Source organism: Echiichthys vipera (genome assembly GCF_963691815.1).
Source record: "Echiichthys vipera genome assembly, chromosome: 2".
In the NCBI taxonomy this organism is placed as follows: Eukaryota; Metazoa; Chordata; class Actinopteri; order Perciformes; family Trachinidae; genus Echiichthys; species Echiichthys vipera.
This window is the reverse complement of record NC_139827.1, coordinates 8,361,469-8,381,708: the sequence shown is the minus strand read 5'-3', so window position 1 is coordinate 8,381,708 and position 20,240 is coordinate 8,361,469. Positions and strand designations below refer to the sequence as shown.

At 41.9% G+C, this 20,240-nt stretch overlaps 1 protein-coding gene across 2 annotated transcripts; it reads right to left on the bottom strand.

Moving 5' to 3' along the window:
* Nucleotides 1-3,746: 3,746 nt before the first annotated feature.
* Nucleotides 3,747-20,033, bottom strand: LOC310961710 (uncharacterized protein). 2 transcript variants are annotated; one of them, XM_083933920.1, is made up of 20 exons: nt 18,981-20,033; nt 17,740-17,839; nt 17,505-17,544; nt 14,370-14,411; nt 14,158-14,246; nt 13,923-14,019; nt 13,638-13,780; nt 13,346-13,518; nt 12,720-12,823; nt 12,227-12,588; nt 12,051-12,114; nt 11,494-11,551; nt 11,350-11,404; nt 10,936-11,256; nt 10,734-10,829; nt 9,043-10,654; nt 7,748-8,382; nt 7,537-7,607; nt 7,332-7,419; nt 3,747-5,900 (listed from the first exon to the last, which is right to left on the bottom strand). In XM_083933920.1, the coding sequence occupies exons 1-20, from the start codon at nt 19,144-19,146 to the stop codon at nt 4,967-4,969; spliced, it is 5,250 nt and encodes a 1,749-aa protein (XP_083790046.1). In that variant the 5' UTR covers nt 19,147-20,033; the 3' UTR covers nt 3,747-4,966. The 2 variants fall into 2 exon arrangements, with proteins under 2 accessions (XP_083790046.1, XP_083790047.1); XM_083933921.1 differs by having other exon boundaries at nt 7,332-7,416.
* Between the last annotated feature and the right edge of the window lie 207 nt (nt 20,034-20,240).

Sequence of the window (20,240 nt, the reverse complement as noted above, 5' to 3'; positions counted from 1 at the left end):
TAATGTGTTGTGATGATAATCTGGACAGGGGTTAAAACAAACAATATATTAATCTTCTCTAATGGTCTCACTGATCTCCGAATCCATTAAGGATGACTTGCACACACACACACACACATACACATTCACACACACACACACACACACACACACACACACACACACACAGAGTCTAAGCTGAGAATGTGCTTTCATGTACTGCTGTTTGGGGAAAAATACATCTGCTGCTCTTTTATTTCTCAGTGTTCCCTGAACACGCCTGTAAACTCATCTCCTGCCTTCAACCAGTTACCATTCACACCATCTCTCTCTTAGGAACACACACTTAAAACATGCACACACACACACAAACACAATGAGGCTTATTGCCGTGCGCTCTGTTGGAGAGAGAGCGGGAGAGAAAGAAAGGTGGCGTGTGGTTGATTTGGGAGCATGTAAGAGAAGATATTTATTGCTAATCGGTTTCCCTCCCATGTTAAAAGTTGTAGGACTCACAGCTCCACACAGTGTTCAGTCCGTCTCACTGCACTCGTTTCCCTGTGGGACGTTAGACTTTAATTATTCATGTCTGTAAACGAATGAGCTGCCAAAGACCCTGAAATTCACCACTGGGTTTGAGGAACTGCTTTTGAGGACATGTTTCATCCACTTATTTCCAAAAATATCTGATACTCCACATTCAGCAGTGCGTCATTGTTCTTTCATCGCCTATATGTGTGGTGTGGGTTGTCTATTTATCATTTATGTACGGGACTCACTGTTGTTTTTTAAGCTTAACTGAAATATTTATTATTATGGTCATTTAAAGTTGGCATTACCGGTATTTCAGTTCCATCGGTCCACCGCTCTATCTGACCATCCTTCTAAATATTATACTTCTGAATTAACCAATATATTTAGAATTTGAAGATTTAACATTTTAAGAACAACTGTAAGTGGCTCAGCTGTAGCTTAGTATAGTAGACACTGTGTGGCACAGATCAGTGCACTTTAGGGATGGGAAACTAAGATTTTACAGTAAAGAAAATTAAAACACCAACATGCAAGTTTAAAATAAGTGTTGATATTTTAACTGTTTGTATGAAGATGGGGGAAAAATCACAGTAAATGCATGTATTTCTTCCCTTTTTGAATGGAGTCACTGACAGTGTTTATAACCAGACACCACTAAGTAAACCTTGGTGCGTGGTTATATATATATATATATATATACATTCATCTTCAAGCGGTTGAAGATGAATGAATGAAGATGAATGAATGAACAAAAACTGTAAAACGGAAATAATATCAGTCCCTAATATCACTTTCAACTGACAGGCCAATAACAATGGAGTCAACACAATAAACACTAAGTAGTGAACAGTTACTCCCTTTTTTGTCCTTCTGTAATTTCAGTGAAGGAAATGAAGACATACAGTCCATTAAATGTGTCCTTAAGTGTTCTGCCGTTATTAGTCTCACCAGGATTGATGATGAAAACAACAGGTGAGTGTTTCAGGATCGTCTCATCGGTTAGTTTGAACTCCACCACCACAGCGAAGACAAGCAGCAGAAGAAATCCAAGTTTTAGGAAAATGTGTCAAATCGAAACACAAACGAGGAGAAAAGAAAAAGACCAGGTCTCCATCAGCCAGATAAGAAGATTACATATACACTTCTCCACATTTACATGGTTTTAATCATAAACTGCTCCAATTACACATTTCACTGTGTCTCATTACTCATGGTTAATTATCAGGAATAAGCATCAGGATATAGATCGGTTAGTTGTGTAACGGTATATCAATGCAGATCGATGTGTCAAGGAGCGATGAGGATGTGTCGAGGTATCAATCTGATCTTTAAGTCGTGACGCTCTTTTAAAGTACTATTTCAGGGTCCAAGCTGTGGTTCAAACCTCATTTCTACAATGACACAGTGCTGAGTTCCCCTTTGTTTTGTTGGGTCTGAGTTAAAAAAAAAAAGAAAAGACGGAATAGTATTTTTTACCGCTGTCCTTACGATGAAAATGGGTCTTACTGAAGAACGAAGTGATCGTAAAAAGAGAAAAAAGTTCGGTCATTGTTGTAGCTAGATGGAGCGTATGGACCTGGAAATAGTGTTTTTTAAGTGTGTCTGCCATAACATATAAGTCATGTGAGTATGACTTATATGTTATGGCAGTTAATATAGAATAGCAAACAAGTACAACTAAGGTGACAGATTATAACAATGATAATAATTATGGTGGTAAATATAATCAATGATGAGTAGTGCTAATAACAGCTGTGATACAATGACATATATTACTGTTTCTATGGCTACAAATGTTATGATTTATAAAACTAATGATAGTATTTATGGGTAATAGTGATAACAGAAGCAGGAAGCGTCACACAGGTTCTGATTGGATGTTGAGGAACAGGACCCCAGCCTTTACTCATACTGCAAACTAAGCACTTTCACCTCACTTTAAATGACTGATTTCTATATTAAAAGATCATTTTTTGGTCTTTTCTTTTATATCATACTGCTCTATTTTGTTTGGCATCAACTCATTATCTGTTTACATTATGGAAATATCCATTTGGCAATAATAACATATTGCAAACTTAATATTCTACACAAGCCTGGTAACATGGGTTACAGAGGGCACCCGTGTTTATATATTCTTAGATGGTGGGAACAAAATGTGCACTGATAAGCAGGAAACTAATATGTGTTGTACACACAAACAACAGTACGACTAATTAAATTTACATCTCAGATAGTAATAAGTATTCTCATTTTAAGAATACAGACATGGTGCAATGTACACAGGGAGCAATTACTCAAAGAGCGACACTGTTCAGATAAAACCTCCCCGTGGTTCAGATAAATCAGTGCTCTTAGATGTATACGAATATTACAGCGAACATGTACAAACTGGATTGCGGACTACTTTAACAGCATTTATACTCTGTGTAATTGTAATTGTATTTGTGTAGAAGTTGTTTGATATGTGGTAAATTAAATATTTCAGTGAGAATAGTCCAACATGTTGCAAATAGAGGTGAACCGATCCGATACAGACTCAAAAAGCTGGATCAGCCATCGTCTGAATGGGACAAATCTATTACTGTTAATTTAATTCCTATATATGTATAATAATTAATGTTGCTGACTGAGGTTTACAGTAGAGTTGCAATTCCTGGAAATTCAAGATATTTTAAAGTTATAAGTTTCTGGTTCACAAAGGATTTTAATAATAAATAAAAGTAAATTCATGTATTTGTCATGTTTGGTTTTAGAGGGTTAAATAAGCATAGTCTAAGTTGAGCCTGATGTTGCTTTACGTATAAAAGGACGATTCCAGTCACAGCGAGACGCAGTTTGTTAATTTAACACTGGAACCAGATCGGTACTGAAACTCAGAATGGTGCATCAACCCCCTCTCAGGTTTCTTTACTTCAGTAGAGATCATTTCATTATCACTTGCAGCACTTTAACCATTATTTTGTGCAACGTTTGAGTTTGAAAACTGTTCGCATTACTGAATGCATGTTTTCTATACTCGTGTTACAGTGTAATGTAACTGAAACTTTTCATTCTTTTGATCATTGTAGATTAAACCCACGTCCATATTAAAACTTATTACCAACACCCGAAATGCAAAAATGTTGCACCTAATAGTCCAAACTTTGTCACCGAGCAATTGACCTTGATCCATGTGGTCATTACACACCGAGGTGTTCAATCCCAGATAAAATACAACTCAGACATTATAGCGAGGTCAAAACATTTTAATAAAAAAACAAGAACAAACAAGTCACCTGTAAGAACGCCGCTCCTCCAACTTGTCCCACTTCTCACATTTTACTTTCACACCAACGCGCACACAATTTCACTCACTCAGCCGACGTGTTGGACAGCTACTGCACCTTTGGAACAAAAACATGCCGACTGATTTGACATTATTAACAAACTCGTCCTACATTTATACCATCCAGTGTAGCGTGGGCTAAATAACGGTTTGTTTTAACTAAAAGGACCTCACTGGTGATTGTGCCGGTTTCAGCACATTAATCACAAATACTATAATGCTAACCATTTCCAAAGAGAGCAACTGGATTTCATTCATTTTTAATTTGGTGAGAAAATTCACTTGCGGCAACTGAACCTTGCACCTTGCATAGATAAGTTAACCTATCCAAGAACATTTTGAGTAATTTTAGATTCCCATCAGTTCACAACAAAAAAAACAGACTCGAGTTGAAACCAATGGCTGCATAAAAATGAGATTATCAACGTTGAAAATGATTAGCAGTTGCAAAGTATAAATGATTTGTACTTAATGTGCTTAAACATTCAAAACCACTAATACAGTCCTTAAAAAAGAGCTTACAACGGCCCTCATAGCAACGAAGGTTATTCAGCAATTAAGCCTTGAACGGCACACAGGGATGTGAGCAAAACAAACTGAGGGGAAATTATTATGTGAAGCAACAGTTCATCTCTATTTACAAATGATTCAGAGGCAGAGAAGCAGCGATTCCTCCTCTACAAAGAAGCAATCACATCCCTGAGTACAGTGTTTGTCATTCCACTCATTTAGATTCACTGCCGAGTGATCGGGTATTATCGAGTCCTTCCTGGCTGGTTCGAGGTTGATCACATCAGTGCAGCACAGCGTCACTCCCGATTTTTTTTCCCCTGACCCAAAGTCACAAAGAAGAGGCTCACGTTGAACATTAAAGATACCCCAGCAGCGATCATAATGCTGCAATCCAGGCACAACAGAGTACCGTAAGTAATAGTTTGGACCTGCAGTGACATTCAGTGAATAACAGCGAGACGGCCGTCCAGTGTCGTGGACAGTCAAAGACTTGTTTCCTCTGTTCCCTCAGAGTGGCACACGGAGCAGCATGCCAGTGGTAGCAGATATTTCTAAATACATCATTATCTTCTTAGGAACAAAGAAGGTTACAGATTTTGAGCAGCAGCCCCGTTAGCATGCAGCCCCTTCCTCCGCTTTCTCCGTCTTCTCCCCCTCCTCCTCCGCTTCCGCATCTTTGTCTTTGTTCTTTTTGTGTTTCTTTTTCTTATGCTTGTGCTTGTGTTCCTTTTGCTCTCCCTCTTTCTCGTGGCCGCTGTGCTTCTTATGCTTCTTGTGTTTTTTATGTTTCTTGTGTTTCTTCTTCTTCTTGTCCGTTGTGGAGGTGGCCACGCCGCTGTGGTTGCTCTGGGTGGGGCTGGAGCCTTGGGTGGACACACTGTGGCTGCCGCTCCTTCCTCTCTCCGGCTCCGAGCCTTCGCCTTCGCTGTAGTCGGGCACAAAGGCTGCCTCATCGGTCTCACGGCCCAGGTCAGAACACAGACGCTGTCTCCTAGGCTCTGGGCCACGACTCTCCTCCCGTCCTCCTCCACCTCTGCCTTCTGCAGATCTATCCTCCTTTCCTGTCGCTCCTCGCCCCTCATCTCTTCCTCCTCTCCCCTCCTCCCTCACAAGTTTGGTTTTGGTCGGTTTGTCAGAATTTGTCTGTGCCGTCCTGCCACCTTTACTCTCTTCCCTCGGTGCTCGCCCTTTCTTCTCTTCCCTCACTACTCCTCTCCTCTCCTCCCTTGCGGGATCCCGGCCTTCGCCCCTGACAGGTTTAGGTGCTTCAGTCGGCCCCTCTCTGCCTCTGACCCTCTGTGGCACTGGTGAAGGTTCCTTTGGTGCACCAAGTCCGTTTTCCTGGCCTTCTTCGTCATCTTCTCTCTCCCACTTGGAGCGAGGAGGAGGCTGAATGAGTGGCTCCTCTCTGGCCGGGCTGGGCGGTGAGCTGACACCCGGGCTGCGGCCGCGGCTGATCACAGGGCTGGATGGGGGCTGCTCTGCAGGTTTGGAGGAAACACTCTTCTGATCTTTGTCTGAGTCTCGCTTTGTTTCTTGAGTTGACCTAGTGATGAGGGAAAAATAGACATGTTTAAAAGGGCACCGCACGGATTAAGCACTACACTTCAAAAAAATCAAAATGATCAGAATTTATGCACCAGAACCAGGAAGAGGTCACCTTTTTCATTCCTTGCATTTCCCTTCCTCGTGCATTATATATTAGCGATGCAATTTTGCCACAGACAGATCGGTCAGAGATATGGGTGTGTTATGCCAGTAGTGGCTGAGAGCGATTATTATTCTATCTTTATTACGTCTTATTATTATTACAGAGTTCTGGTAAAATCATATCTTACTAACGCCCAGATTGTTTGAGCTCCACCAAGGCTCAAGTGACTTCATGCAGCTTCCTCTGAAGCCACAAAAGGCTTCATACAACTATTTGCACATAGTTGATGTGTTAAATCTGTTGTGTTCCCTTTAACGTGATCAAGACACATGATGTGGTAACGTAGAATGAATCCTTTGAATTCAGTTACCAATAAGGATGGGTATACAAAAACAGATTTTAATGGGCTGCAAGTAATTTATATTTCCATTATCAAATGACTGGCTGATGATTATTATTAATCAAATGGTCTATAAAATGTTAAAAGAACAAAATCCAAGGTTTTTAAATGGCTGGTCTGCACTTGCTTAAATGGTTTTTCATCCAAAGATTTAAACATGTATCTCACAAAAGAACAGCCAATCCCCATAACTAAGGAGTTTGGACCAGAGAAGCATTTAACGCTTAAATCTTAAAACAGTGTCAAAACAGATGCTGATTCATTTTCTTTCAATTAATGAATTCTTTCAAAATATTTTAATTGAGACTTTCAGCAGGAATTCCCAGAGTTGGGCAAACATGTTTGACATTATCAAACCATGTACATCAGTGTAGTATAAAAAAAACAGCAACAATAACAGTAACAAGGTAAGCAGTTACGTGTAATGTCAAGGTCGTAAATAATGTTCTATTAATAAATTAACTCATTGTTTAAGCTATATATTATTTGTTTCATTTAACAAAAGAAGCCTGCAGTCTAACATTTAAATGAAATAGTTCAAAATGTTGTAAAAGAAGAGTTAAAGACTCTAATAACCAGGTACCCAAGACTAACAAGTTTTGATAATCCCTAATGACTAACTATGGAGAGTTTCATTGTATTAAATATGACTTTTACAAGTATGTCTAGGTTTATTTGTTAGCTGATCAACAGCTGACAAAGATAAACTCCCATCGAAAGCTCACCACTCATTAGCTTTGATTCTACTTTTGTCCTGAGGGAAATTTGTTTTGCCGTAAGGGATTTACACAAACAGGACGTACCAATGACAATGAACAAAGAACATATCCAAAAACAATGGAATTACGCAATATACAATAAAAATATGTGAAATATTTTTTTTAAATCTAATTGTCTCAAAGGTAACAGAGGCACAACAGACTCACCTAGCAGAGCTGGCGGAGTGGCTAGTCAGGGCCTTTCGGCTGATCCTGGGTTTGCTCTTCACGGCAGATGCCTCCCCATCTTTCCCTGCTGGAAGAGAGGGAGGGAGGAGGGAAAGAATCCGGTTTAATCCACGGTTAATTAGATGGCACGAGACAAAATCAAAGTTATTATCTCTTCACGCACACATACAGAGATTCAAATTACCTTCTCTGTGAGCAGAAGCTGGTTTATCTCCTGAGGGGACACTCCTCTCTCTTCTGTCCTTGGACACACTCCTGGGAAATCAGAATAAGATATAACTACATGTACTACCGCGTTTACAGAACCACTGTTTATAATCACTGTATCATGTTTCCTTTAAATCATGGATAAGGATGATGGTTTAACAAGCAGCAGGGAAACAAAGCTAACAAACCTGTCAGATTTAGCAGATCGCTCCGACCCTTCGCTTCTCTCCTTAGAGGATACGCTTGGCTTCTCCTGAGGCTCTGTCGAGCTCTTGGAGACGGCTGATTTCTCAGCGATGGTCATTTTATCCAGAGAGACGGACCTGCCTCCTGCACTTCCACCACTGGAGTTTTTCCGCTCTGTCCTCACGGACCTCTCTCCTTCGGGGCCTCTCTCCACTGTAACTGCAATCTTCTGTGAGCCTGAGACTCTGTCCCTCTCTCTGTCAGACGTCGTGCCTCTGTCTCTGTCTCTGTCTGACCCTGAAGCTCTGTCTCGCTCTCTGTCGGGTCCAGAACTTCTGCTCTGCTCTCTGTCGGAGCCCTGCAGTCTCTCTCCAGCACTTCCTGGTCTCTCTCTGGACACGCCCCTCTCAGCAGACGCTGGCCGCTCCCTTCTTCCACCACCTTCTGCCGTACTGCTGGGTCGGTCTCCTTCAGAGAGGTTAGCAGCAGCTGATCGGTCTGAGGTGGAGCTCGTCTTCTCAGGACCCGACGGTGCTCTGTCTGAGGATGCCGTCTCAGTGCTGCCTTTTCTCCCCAGGTCTCTGTTCAACTTGATCCTCCTCTGGGGCAGTGACTTCACCTGGATATGTGGCTTCACCTGGATATGGACAAAAGCACATAAACTGTTAAATCAGAACAACTCAGCAGCGTCATGGTGATGTTACGTTCTGAAATGACAAATTAATGCCTATGATGATTTAGTTTGGGCTATGGACCAGAGGGGAAAAGCCATTTGAAAGTCACCTTCCACTGAAGGAAGTAGTGATGTGATTTGCTTCTTTTAATAATTTACTTAATGAATTGGAAAAGAAACTTCACTGAATGAATTAGGGCTGCATTTAAGGATTATTTTCTTAATTAATCATTGGTCTATGAAAAGTCAGAAATGGCAAAAAACAAAGCCAGAGTTGAGACTTTCAAACAGCTTATTTAGTTCCTGGGAGAACAGTAAGTAGAACAGAAAATATTGTCATTTGAGAAGCTTAATCATATTTTGTCATTTAACTTAATTACTTGATTATGGAAATTGTTGAAACTTAATTTTCTGTCTGAGAATAATCATTAGCTGCATCTCTTGTGATTGTGTATTGTAATTTGGTTAATACAAGAAAACAACACATTTGGTATAATTCTGTATTTTTAGAAAATCCAATGTGACAAATATCACATCACAAATGAATTGAGTTGATAAACACATCTGTAAAACCCCATAACTTTGCACCCTGGTGTTTGAGGACTGAACAAGCAACAGACGCACCTGAAGGTCCATTAGAGGTCTGATGGATCCTCGATCAGCGTCGCCCCGGCCCATCTCACGGCCCATCTCGCGGCCCATCTCGCGGCTCCCTGGTATGGGAAGAAGACCAGGTCTCTCTGAGGGGGGTGGGAGTCTGTGAAGCGGGGGCTGATGAGACATGTGCGAGTGGGAGATGATATCTCCTCCTAGTCCGTCTAATCTCCTCAGCTTTCCAGGGGGAGGTCCGAGTAAAGAGCGGCCTTCGTCTCCCATCCTCCTCCGACCGTCGGGGGAGGAAGGTCGGTGGAGCAGTGGGAGTCCGTGTTGATGGGGGATCGGAAGGAGACCGCCGCCCTGTGGAAGGTCTCTTCTCCCCCGGATGTCGTGGCCGGGTCGAGGGCCGTCATGAAGAGAGTGATGATGTAGAGACATGTTCTGGGAGGACAGTGGAGGCGTCTTCAGCAGCGCAGGCCTCACTGTAGAGCTTTTGCCCTTGTCCTTTTTAGGGGTGGTTGAGTTTGGGGCCTCTTCTGATTTGGTTTTAATGGGTTTTAATGGTTTTGTGGCAGACGAGGAGGAGGATGAGGACTCTTTCTTCTTGGTCGCCACTCCTTCTGCAGGCCTTTTCTTCAGCTTGTCACTCTTTACCTTCACACTCTCCGTCTTAGCTTTAGCTTTTACCTTTTGACCCTTCTCTTTCTTACTCTTATCAGGCTGAGTCTTTGATGTTGACTTGGTTGAGGGTTTAACGGGTGCGGCGGTACTTTTCGAGGCTGGAGCTTTAGAGGATGAGGTTCCAGCTGATGTCTTTGAGGACAGGGGAGACGTTTTAACAAGTGAAGGGGTTTCGTCCATTGGCTCGTCTCTGACGGGAGTAGCATCACCTCTGTCTGCTGACTGATGTGATGGCTCTGATTCATCCCCAGTCCTCTTCCTCTTAACTTTCTTTGCCTTCAGAACTTTAGCGCTTGACTTGGTCCCTGATGAGGAAGAGGATGGAGGATGGTGAGGGGGAGCACCTCTCTCTTCTCTCCCTCTTCTTCCTCTCCCCTGGGGATCGTAATCTTTTGGTAATGGGGACATTCTGTCCCTCTCCCTGTCTCTGCTGCCACGGGCTCTGTGCACTGAGGGATGTTGGTTGTCATAGTCTTTGTAGTACTTGTTGTACCAGTCTGCATACTCCTTCTCCCACTGTCGGTACCTTTCTCTTTCCCAGCGCTCATTGCTTCCGGGACTTGCACCCTTTAGTTCATACGGAGGGAGCTCCCGAGGAGGCGGCTTTCGTGAACCAGGGCTGCGGCCACGGAAGCCAGCAGGACCAGGGGAGCGAGATCGTGACCTGAAGGGTGGCGCTCCTTCTGCTCCCTCCCAGCCTCCTGGTCGGTATTGGGGAGGAGACCGCGGTGAGCCAGATCGCCGATACCCATAAGACCTTGAACGAGAGCGGGATCTTGAGCGTCCATAACTGCGTCCATTGCGTCTATTATAGGGGGAGCGGGGATAAAACCGGCCATGGGAGCGTGAACGGGAGCGGGAGCGACTGGGGGAGAAAGAGTAAGACCTGGATCTTGTTCTGGATCTAGAGCGAGAGTAAGGAGAACGGCTGAATGGAGAGCGACTGTATGACCGGGATCTAGAAAAGGAAATGGTTGAGAAGTCAGAAAGGAAACTAAAATAAAACCAATTTTGATATGCTCCCTTAATGAAGTTACCTTGAATAAGACGGTCTTCTTCTCTTTGGTGCATTTCTGTACTTCATGAGCTCTTTGTGGAAGTCTTTAGTAAATTCATCGAGTTTGGATGTAACTCTGTGGACACAAAGACAAAAACCAACGATCAACTTCACAGTGAAAGAGTTAATATTCTTTCTGTGTGCATTTAACATAAACAATGAGTAGCCATAAGACAACTCACTTGTCCTGCCGGTGGTGCCGCTGCCTGTAGAAATCTTCCTTAGAGAGGGGGGGCTGCCCGAGGGGAGGGAGAGGGACAAGGGGGGGCTGGGAACCAGGGGCAACCCAGGGAGGGTTGAGCCCTGGTGGTCCAGGGGCATAAACGGGCTGGGGTTGGTATCCCATGACAGGGGGGAGAAGGCCAGGGGCAGAGGTGTACGGAGGAGGGTAGGGTTGTGGTGGGGGCGGGTACATGGATGGACTTGGGTACACTGGAGGACCAGGTGAAGGAAGTGGTGCTCTCTGGAGCTGAGTGGGGAGATCTTCTCTACCTCTGTAAAACCTGGCTCAAAGAGAGAGACACAAATCATTGTGAGACGGTTGAAGTACAATACAAACTTTAGATAAATGCCATAGTAGCACGGCCGTGTCTTACCTCTCCCAGGGTCTGCTTGCCCCTCTGTTAGAGTGGTGTGACCGTGACTGGTGACCTGATTGGGCATAGAGAGTTTGTTAGATACAGAACTTCGCTGCGTCGAGCTCGCTTAATCTCATTAATGACATAAATTGAACCTCTTACCTGGTGGATGAGGTGGCCTTAGTGGAGGCGGGAGGCCAAGAACACTGAAGTGGTAGTTCTGTGGAAGAAATCGTTGAGAAAAATGTAGTTACCTCCAAGACCAGTTACAGTTTCTTGTGGTCAGGGATGCACATTTATGTGCAATGGACAAATGGACAGTGTGCAAGCTAATTATACATCTTTTTAACAAATACAACATCATAGAGGAAAAAGTTGTTTGCCAACTTGCATTGTCCAACCAAGTTTACAATGTATTCTTTGTTTTAGAGATGGTGAAGGTTCTCTAAACGTTTGTGTCGTTTAAAAGAAAATAAACGTGTCAAATCAAAAATATGTTTTTATTTCCACCTTCACATTTCTAAGATAAACAGTAATATCAGTTATCATTGGCACTGGAATATAAAAATATACAGTAAACAAATACTTTTCATAAGGTGACTAAAAGAAGGCAGATAAATTTGCACAGTCATGCTGAATCGTACGCCCTAGCAGATGCTGTTAAAAGTCAGTGAGACGATATTAAGCAGTACATCTTTATGCGTTCAAGGCGTACTCACCTGTGATCCTCTATCGGAGGATCCTGATGAGTCTGGTGTCACAGTAGGTTCAGGATCCGTTTCACTAAATCATTAAAAAAAAAAAACACATTATGATAAGTAAAAATAGCTCTTCACTTGTTCTTGTGTATGTGGTTTCATGTAGGTGAATAAAACGTATCTGAGACTAAACTCACCCTGGTGGGGGTGGTTCACCATGGCTGTTGGAGTGCATAGGAGAATGGTGGTCAACAACAAGTGCAGGGGCTGGTGAATCAACTTGTTCTTCAACAGCATCAACATGAGGAGGGGTGGGAGTGGAAGGAACAGCTGGAGCAGGTGCAGCAGATGGAGTTGGAGTAGGGGACGGGACCCGTGCTGGAGGGGCAGTGGGGGGTGCGATTGTAGGCGGGTGAGTGATATTGGCCATCAGTGGGTCCTGCTGTCTTGAGTGCAGAGGCCTGAGCAACTGAGGCCGCGGTGGAGGCGGGGCTGCATTTTGGAGCTGCTTGCGCACATGTTTGGTGTATCCGGTTTCATTCTTGAAGTTGTTCACAGCCTGCGTGAAGAAAGACAAATGATTCATCATTTGAATATGCTTTTTTTTCTAGTTTTGCTTTCAGTTCAAGTAAAATCAACCAAAAAAAAGCAGCACATCAAAATGCATGTATTTGAAGGGGGGGGGGTTACCTGGCGAAGAAACTTGTTGGCGATGAGATTATCAGGTGAAACATCTGACTGTTTGCATGTGAAGCAGACGTGCTCCTCTGAGTCCAACAAGGTAGTCCTGATACCTGAAAACAAAACAGTCCTTATTTAGATAAAAACTCAAACAAATTTGACAAACAAAATCACTTTTTTATAAGAAAATAACTTTGCCTCATCCTCAAAGCAGTTTTCTACTTTTCCACAAGAGTGACTTTCGACTCTCCCAGAGATTGAGCATAAAATCATTCCAATATATGGTGGAACATAAAAATAAGACTGTCAGCTACTCAAAATGCATCATGCCCTGGGGCTGCAGAGCTCGAGAGAGGCTTCTGATGATTAAATGGATATTTCTTCCATTTACTTAGTGGATCCCCCCCCCCCCCCCCCTCTCCCAACCGTCAGCAGAATGTAAGTCTAAAATGAACACTTGAAAACACATATGTGGCGGGAAACAAACACAAAAACATTAATACTTTTGAGACAATTTTGTGCTTGGCAAAGACTAGTTTTGACTCCTTACTTTTATTAGTTTGTATCATTTTTTTTTATAGACCTGTGTAAATTGAGATTTTCATTACTACGGCACATTATGCAGGAGAACTCACAGTCATCGCAGTAACTGTTTCCACAGCAGGGTATAACCACAGCATCCGTCATCAGGTCGTTGCAGATCGGACACAAGAGTTCATCTGGGATTGGGTCTGTATCGTCCTCAGATGACGACTGGTCATGTGGAACAAACGGAGGACGCTCCTTCTTTCCTTGTGCATATGCCTCCCTGTATTAAAAAAAACAATTTTTTTAGTTTTCAGGACTAGCAAAAAGAAAGTAACAGCAGTAAACTTAAGTTTGTAGACGCGGGTAAACAGTGTGTATTTGTCCGTAGTTGACACGTACGCATCTATCGCAGGTATGGCGTATTCTCCCGTGCTGGTTAACATGGCTCCCTTGGTGCCTGGCTCAGCTTTCACCATGAAGCTCTGAGGGATGCCCTTACTTATCCTCACTGGCTTGGGACCCTCCAAACTCTTATCCTGGACCTTAAAAATGACAAAAATAACCAATTATCAGGACACATAATCATCCAAAAAGCATCCAGTATTACTTTCTTTGAAGTTACAGTGCAGCGTAGAAGGCATTAGCGCCACAGACTTTAAAAATGATATGATACACGATAATTACCATCAGCAGGGGGCACTGGCGAATGTAGTGACCAGTCTTTCCACAACGAAAGCAGGTATAGTGAGCAGGTGGAGGTCCAACTGCCTTCTTGGAGTAACTGTAGAAACAAGTGCAAATCTTTTTTAAGAATATATACATTTAAAGAAGGATATGTTGCCTCTTCACGAGCTTAAAAACATGGAACAATAATCAGACTTTAATCAAGGACAAGAACACGGTGTGTGTGTATACTAACTGTATCGGGTCATATTCATGATTGGACTGAGACATCATGGCTTTAATCTTGTCCTCCTCTGATGCATTAGCATCCACCAGGTTGGCAGTCTAAAACATAATGGAGAGAAGGAAAACAAGATAAAAGGAGGATGTCAACCAGACAAGATAAAAGGAAACATTGACATAGGAAATATTTTCAGGTACTACAGCCGGCATGTACAGGAACAGTACCTTGGCGAGTTGGGCGAGTGACATAGATGGAGAAGAATCAGTCTGCAGGAGAATCAAAGTACAGACATTAAAGGTTTTAACATATCTAATAAGACACACAGTGGAAGATAAGAGCCCCGATAGTTCACCACATCTGTGTCCAGTCCCTGAGAGTCTCCATCTAAGTCTTTGCACCAAAATCAAAGTCTTTGTTGAGGACCGGTTGCATGAAAAGCATTCAGGTATAGGAGTGAGCGGTTATACCAAGACATGGCTGACTAGACTTTGTGCGTGATGTTCATCCCTCTACTGACAGCATCGAGTCATAATCTTTAAGAAAAATCACAATGTAGAGACTGTATCATCTAAGGTTTTGTCTATTCAGAGCGGTTTGGTTATTTTGTTTAGCAATCTAAATAGTTTGGAGAATAAATTAATAAGTCAACCAAAAATTGGGATGTAATCTAGAAATAATTAGGGTGACTTTTAAAAAGAAAGTATATTTATGTCCAATAAGCAACTCTTCTTTTTTTGTGATTTAACCATGCTAAAATGGTCTTTTCACTGGCTATGTGATATAGAAGTATTACAGCTCATATACAAATGCAACTTGTTTCAAAAAGATGTACTGTTGCAAGCGTATTTGAGGGATTTATGACTGTCACAGTACAGAAATCCGAGAGAACTTCAACATGGTTGAACTGCATAAAAAATACAGTTGCGTCAAGATTTAACATGTAAAGAAAACTTGTAGTCCAACTACTCTTCCATATTTACAAGTCCATACACCTGCTTATATTCTGAGTCTATCATTTATAACTATACTGTCCAAGAGTATCTGCTCAAACAAGAAATTGTCCTCACAACTTTGGCACCATCAGCAAATTCGAAATGTACACTACTGGCACATCCCTCTGTAAAGATCCTAGAGCTTATCCAGCTACTGTAGGGAGAGGGTGGTTTTCTCAAAGGAATACTTGACATTTAATTTCAGCATGCAGTTTCACAGGGATTTAAGGTTTTGCATTGACTTGTCATCATGGATGGCTGTTAGGGGCTTTCATCAAAACCAGCCAAAGACTGTTTTCTGTAAACTAATGAGCTTGCAGGGAGTGGTGCCAAGCTGTTTCAATAAGAAATGCAAACACAGTAAAGCGTCAGAAATTTAGAGCTGAAAAGACACAAATGTTTCCGTTTGGAGAAAACATAAGCTACCAAGAGTTGTCACGTTTTCCTTCAAAGCGTTTCCTGAAGCAGCCCCTGCACCACTACAGAGCAAAGGGTAAAAGGAGGTGGGGGGATGGTTCTAATGCAGGCCGGGAGTCAATGAATCACAAGAGTTAATGCCGCATTTCCCCTGCATGGTACGACACGGCTCTACACAGCTCGTTCTTCTTTTTTTGGTTTTCCCATCATCAATAGTTGTGGATAGTGCCTGGCACTTTTTTTAGTACCACCTCGGTCGAGGATCCAGGCGAGCTGAGCTGATATTAAAAAGTAGAGTTAAAGAACTGCAGACTTTTAAATAGACAAGCTACCATTAATAAACTTTTTTTTTTTATTCACTTGCCACATTTTTTCTTTTTAAATGGCAGCCAACAAAACTAAAGAAAAACTTGAGAGTGTCACGTTAAAGTCTGAGAGTCCCATCTAAACGGAGGCAGTACTATCCGCAGCGGAAAACAAAAGAGAAAAGAACCTGGTTCTACAAATGAGTTGAGTCGAGCCTCGACCATGCAGTGGAAATGAGGCATAAGTCTCATGCACGGACATAAAAAGCCATATTTTACAACGGAAAACTAATTGGCTGCTCTGCCTAATTCTAAAATATCACTCAAGTAGATAAACAAGTGGGCAGGGTGGGTTGTCCGTCATGATATGCAGGGCTCGGAGGAAAGACTGGGTATTGCAGAATGCTGTGGAGGGAACACACAGGGATCTGGTGCAAGCGGTTCTGACACTGAACCACTGAACAACTTTATTGACAGGTTCTGCAGCTTACAGCTTACAGGACAGACTACACCAGTATACGTCTCACTGCAGCAACCATGGGAGGCCTCCAGAGATTGACAAGATATTTACTTTAGTGATAGTGTCAAAATACTTTGTGAGCATGTCACAACATTATATATATCAGCGGCCAGGGAAAAGCATCTCACGTATGAAAACTAGCTTCTTACTGATCCCCGCAAACAACAGTGTATTGTTACACAGTTGTAACAATACACTTTGAACTAGTAGTACCTGCTTTTTTGTAAAACAGACACTCAGGAAATCTGAATTAATTCAAAGCATTTAACTCATCAGGATGAAATCTGTGAGCGTTTAAGGTTTACGTGTTATGTGCAGTCCATACTCAATGCAGAATAGAACATCTTCACGGTGAAATTGTACAGGGCAAAACAATTGACATTGGCAAATGTTACTGAACAACAGATTTAAGTATATTAAAGTTTAGCAGGATGAGCTTTCAAAATAAAAACCACTGGCGAGTCTTTCACTCACACGACTTTAGTCTTGTAATTGTAATCAAAGTTAATTACAATCAATCCCAGCCACACTTTACCTCATTTGGGTTTGTAAACCACATAAAAATTAAATATTTTCACAGAAAATAAAATGACAATGAATTATCCATACAAAAATACCATGTTTTCTTTTTACAAGCCCCTTTAAAATACATTTGCCTGGCCTGAAGCAGGCTACAAAACCATTTCATTATGAAATACAGTCATTAACAGTTTAAATTACGTCTCAATCAATAAAAAAGTGGCAACAGTTCAACAGTTGGTCAGTTCAGAGCATTAATAAAAACAATGGTGGCTAGTCTGTTGTTTCTCATCTTAACCTCTTCCCATTCAGCAATTTCCAACTTTAATCTGCTCGTTTCAAAACCGAAAACTGGGGTTTTGAGAGAAACAACAAACCATTTCAACTGTGGTGACTACTGGAAACCCTCCCAAAAAGACATCAAATAACACATAGAGGTTGAAATCTCAACACAAATGTCGCCAACACACAGTGAACAGAGGATACACATGACTCAATCATTGCCGACAGAATGTTCTCAAGAAAGGTGACTAAAGCCAGAAAGAGGGGGAGAGGGAGAGAAGTGAGAGGAGGAGAGTGTGTTGATTTTGGGTTTGTTTTACATACGGGTCTAGAAGATCCCACCACAGCTGTGTCAGAACGATCTCTGTAGAAACAAACAGAGCAAAAAAGACACCATCAACAACAGGATCAAGTATCTGACTATAATTGTTTGAGTCCTTCGATATTTACTTAAGAGAAAAACACATTAAATCGTGTGCAAAACCATTCACAACTGAGTTATTAGCGAGTGTACTGGACAATCATGAACCCAGTTACTTCATATTTTAAGTAAACTTACACAATGAACGTCCTGCCAGCAGGTTTTACTCCACCAAGCGGAGTGCGGCGGACGATCACGGACGAGTGTTTCGGGATGTGGGCTTCGTCATCGGTGTATTCTACAACACATGAGACACGAATCATAAGAAAACATACAACTTTGTTCAGTAGGATATGTAGCATGGTAACTTTGATCTAGACAACAAAACAGATGTAGAATAGAAATACTTTATTCATCCCAAGTTTGGAAATTGCAGCAATGTATAAATTATGTATAAAGTTAATCAGCGTTCAGTGTCTTAAAAGGAGTGGTTCTCAATATTCAGCACCTTAATATAGCAGAAAACAAATATTAGCTATGTAAATATATAGTAATTCCACCCTGAGCAGAGAATTTAGTATCCCCCGTGTGTGTTAAGTCCTTGAAATACCCTCTGAGCCATGTTTATTTAGATGGCCGGTACGCCATGCACGCGTGTTAATCTATGTAATGTCCGAGAGTTTTGTGGTGGAGGTAATTCCCGGCCCATGTTTTTTTCTCTTGCTTAGATCTCCTTTGACACAAACTGCCAACGCAGCACTTTCCACCACATTAGTTGTAACATATTTTTTTGTTTAATTAAAGCCGAACCAACATTTGTGATTTTGCACTGGCTCACAATTTCAACTGCATGTTGTCCATCTTCTTCGAGCCCTTGCACAAGGCCAATTTCAACTAAGGCCATAAACACAAAACAGTAACTTTTATTTTTAAATACCCCATTAAGTTGGATAGCTGATAACCTTGATACTTAAATGTTAGTATAGCAAAATGTCAAAATCAACCTGGCTCAGGAAAAAAAGTATAATTAATTTAGACAAGTGGCATAGAGCTAAAACAATTAACTATGTATCTACAACTGTGCATGGACTTATTATTTTACAAATAATAATTTTTGATTGACCTCTAATGATGTGATTTCTTCAGGGTTTTGGGCTATTGTTCAGACACAAACAAGCAAACTGAAGACGCCACCTTTTGTTCTGCAGAATTAAAATGGGCCTATTTGTTAGTTGGTGTATTATAGACCACATAATAGATGAATAACACGATTGACACTCAGTAACAATAACAATAGTCATTAGTTCCAGTCCTGCAGTGGTGTATCAATGAATAATAATCAAGATGAAACATTTCCACCTGGCATCTACTGTTACTGCTCGAAACAATGGATGACACGTTCATGAGACATGTTAGCAGTGTGTCAGCTGATCATATACCTTCTCGAGTCTGCGCATTGGTGATCTGCAGGTCGCAGTCTGTGGCCTTGAGGCGCTCTCGGCCCATAATCTGCCTTTTAAGCTCGTTGAGGGTGATATGGAGCCCATCGAAAGTGACTGTGTTGTAGTCCAGTTTGGAAGAAAACTTATAGTGAACACACGACATTTTTTTAACAGCACTTAGTCAAATCAAGCACAAGGGGAAAAAAACACAGGCCTGGTAATGATAGCAAAATAAAACAGCGTCAACACTGAACACAGCTAAATCTGGTGTCTTTAATAATAAGTAAACCTTCGTTATATTCGATGAAAACACTGAAGACAAATGAAGTGGTAAAATAGGGGAAAGGTTCGGCTCGTAGGTGACGAAAGAGTCCTTGTTATTGCCAAAGAAAAATAATGGAGACGCGAGGCCAGGGCGCCATTGAGCGGCACCGTGTGCCTCGTCAGTTCTTTAGAGTCCGATAAAACATAACAGGGTGCCACCGAATCCAAGATAGTCCATGTGGCTCAAAATCAATTTATCACAGGGGTGTGAATGGAGGCCAAGAGTCCGTGGTGAATTGTCTTTTAGTGGAAAACACCCGGGCCGCCGCGCTACAGAGTAACAGCGGGCCTGGGGTTTCCCTAGCAACAGTCCGTATGTGTCTGGAACAGTTCTAATATTTGTCAAAGTCAGGACAAAAACCTCCCGTAACGAGTCCACAGGAAATATATAACTTCGAAATCTACCGTATGGATGTTAAACGTTGAATTAGCTCGTTAGCTAATGCCAAGGCTAACATGCTTTAGCTACCTCGCCACTTAAACACAATATGAAAACACCAAACAAAAGCTAACAAAAGCTAACGGTTGAAGGCCCTACTGCTAACAACGCTGCTGTCGGAATTATCTTGACAAATCCGCCAGTTAGCCAGTCCGGGCACAACGGTTCCTCTTCAGGTCACGGTTATTTTTCCATTAATGAAAAGTTGGAAGTTGTGTATCCACGTTAATGTTCAATTTAAATCCATAAAATCCATTTCGGTGATCCAAACTGCTTCTCTTCTCTCTCCTCGCTGTTTCATCAAAATGGCGCTAGGTCGGAACCGGATGTATTCAGGGTTCGTCCAGAGAGTACACATGCGGCAAGATGATTAACCAACTTCGGTCTGTTTCAAAATGGAGTCACACTTCCGTTTCTTTTTTTATTGAAAATGAATTGATTTACAATATCATGGCATAGAAAACATGACAATATTACCTCTCAACATAAAAACA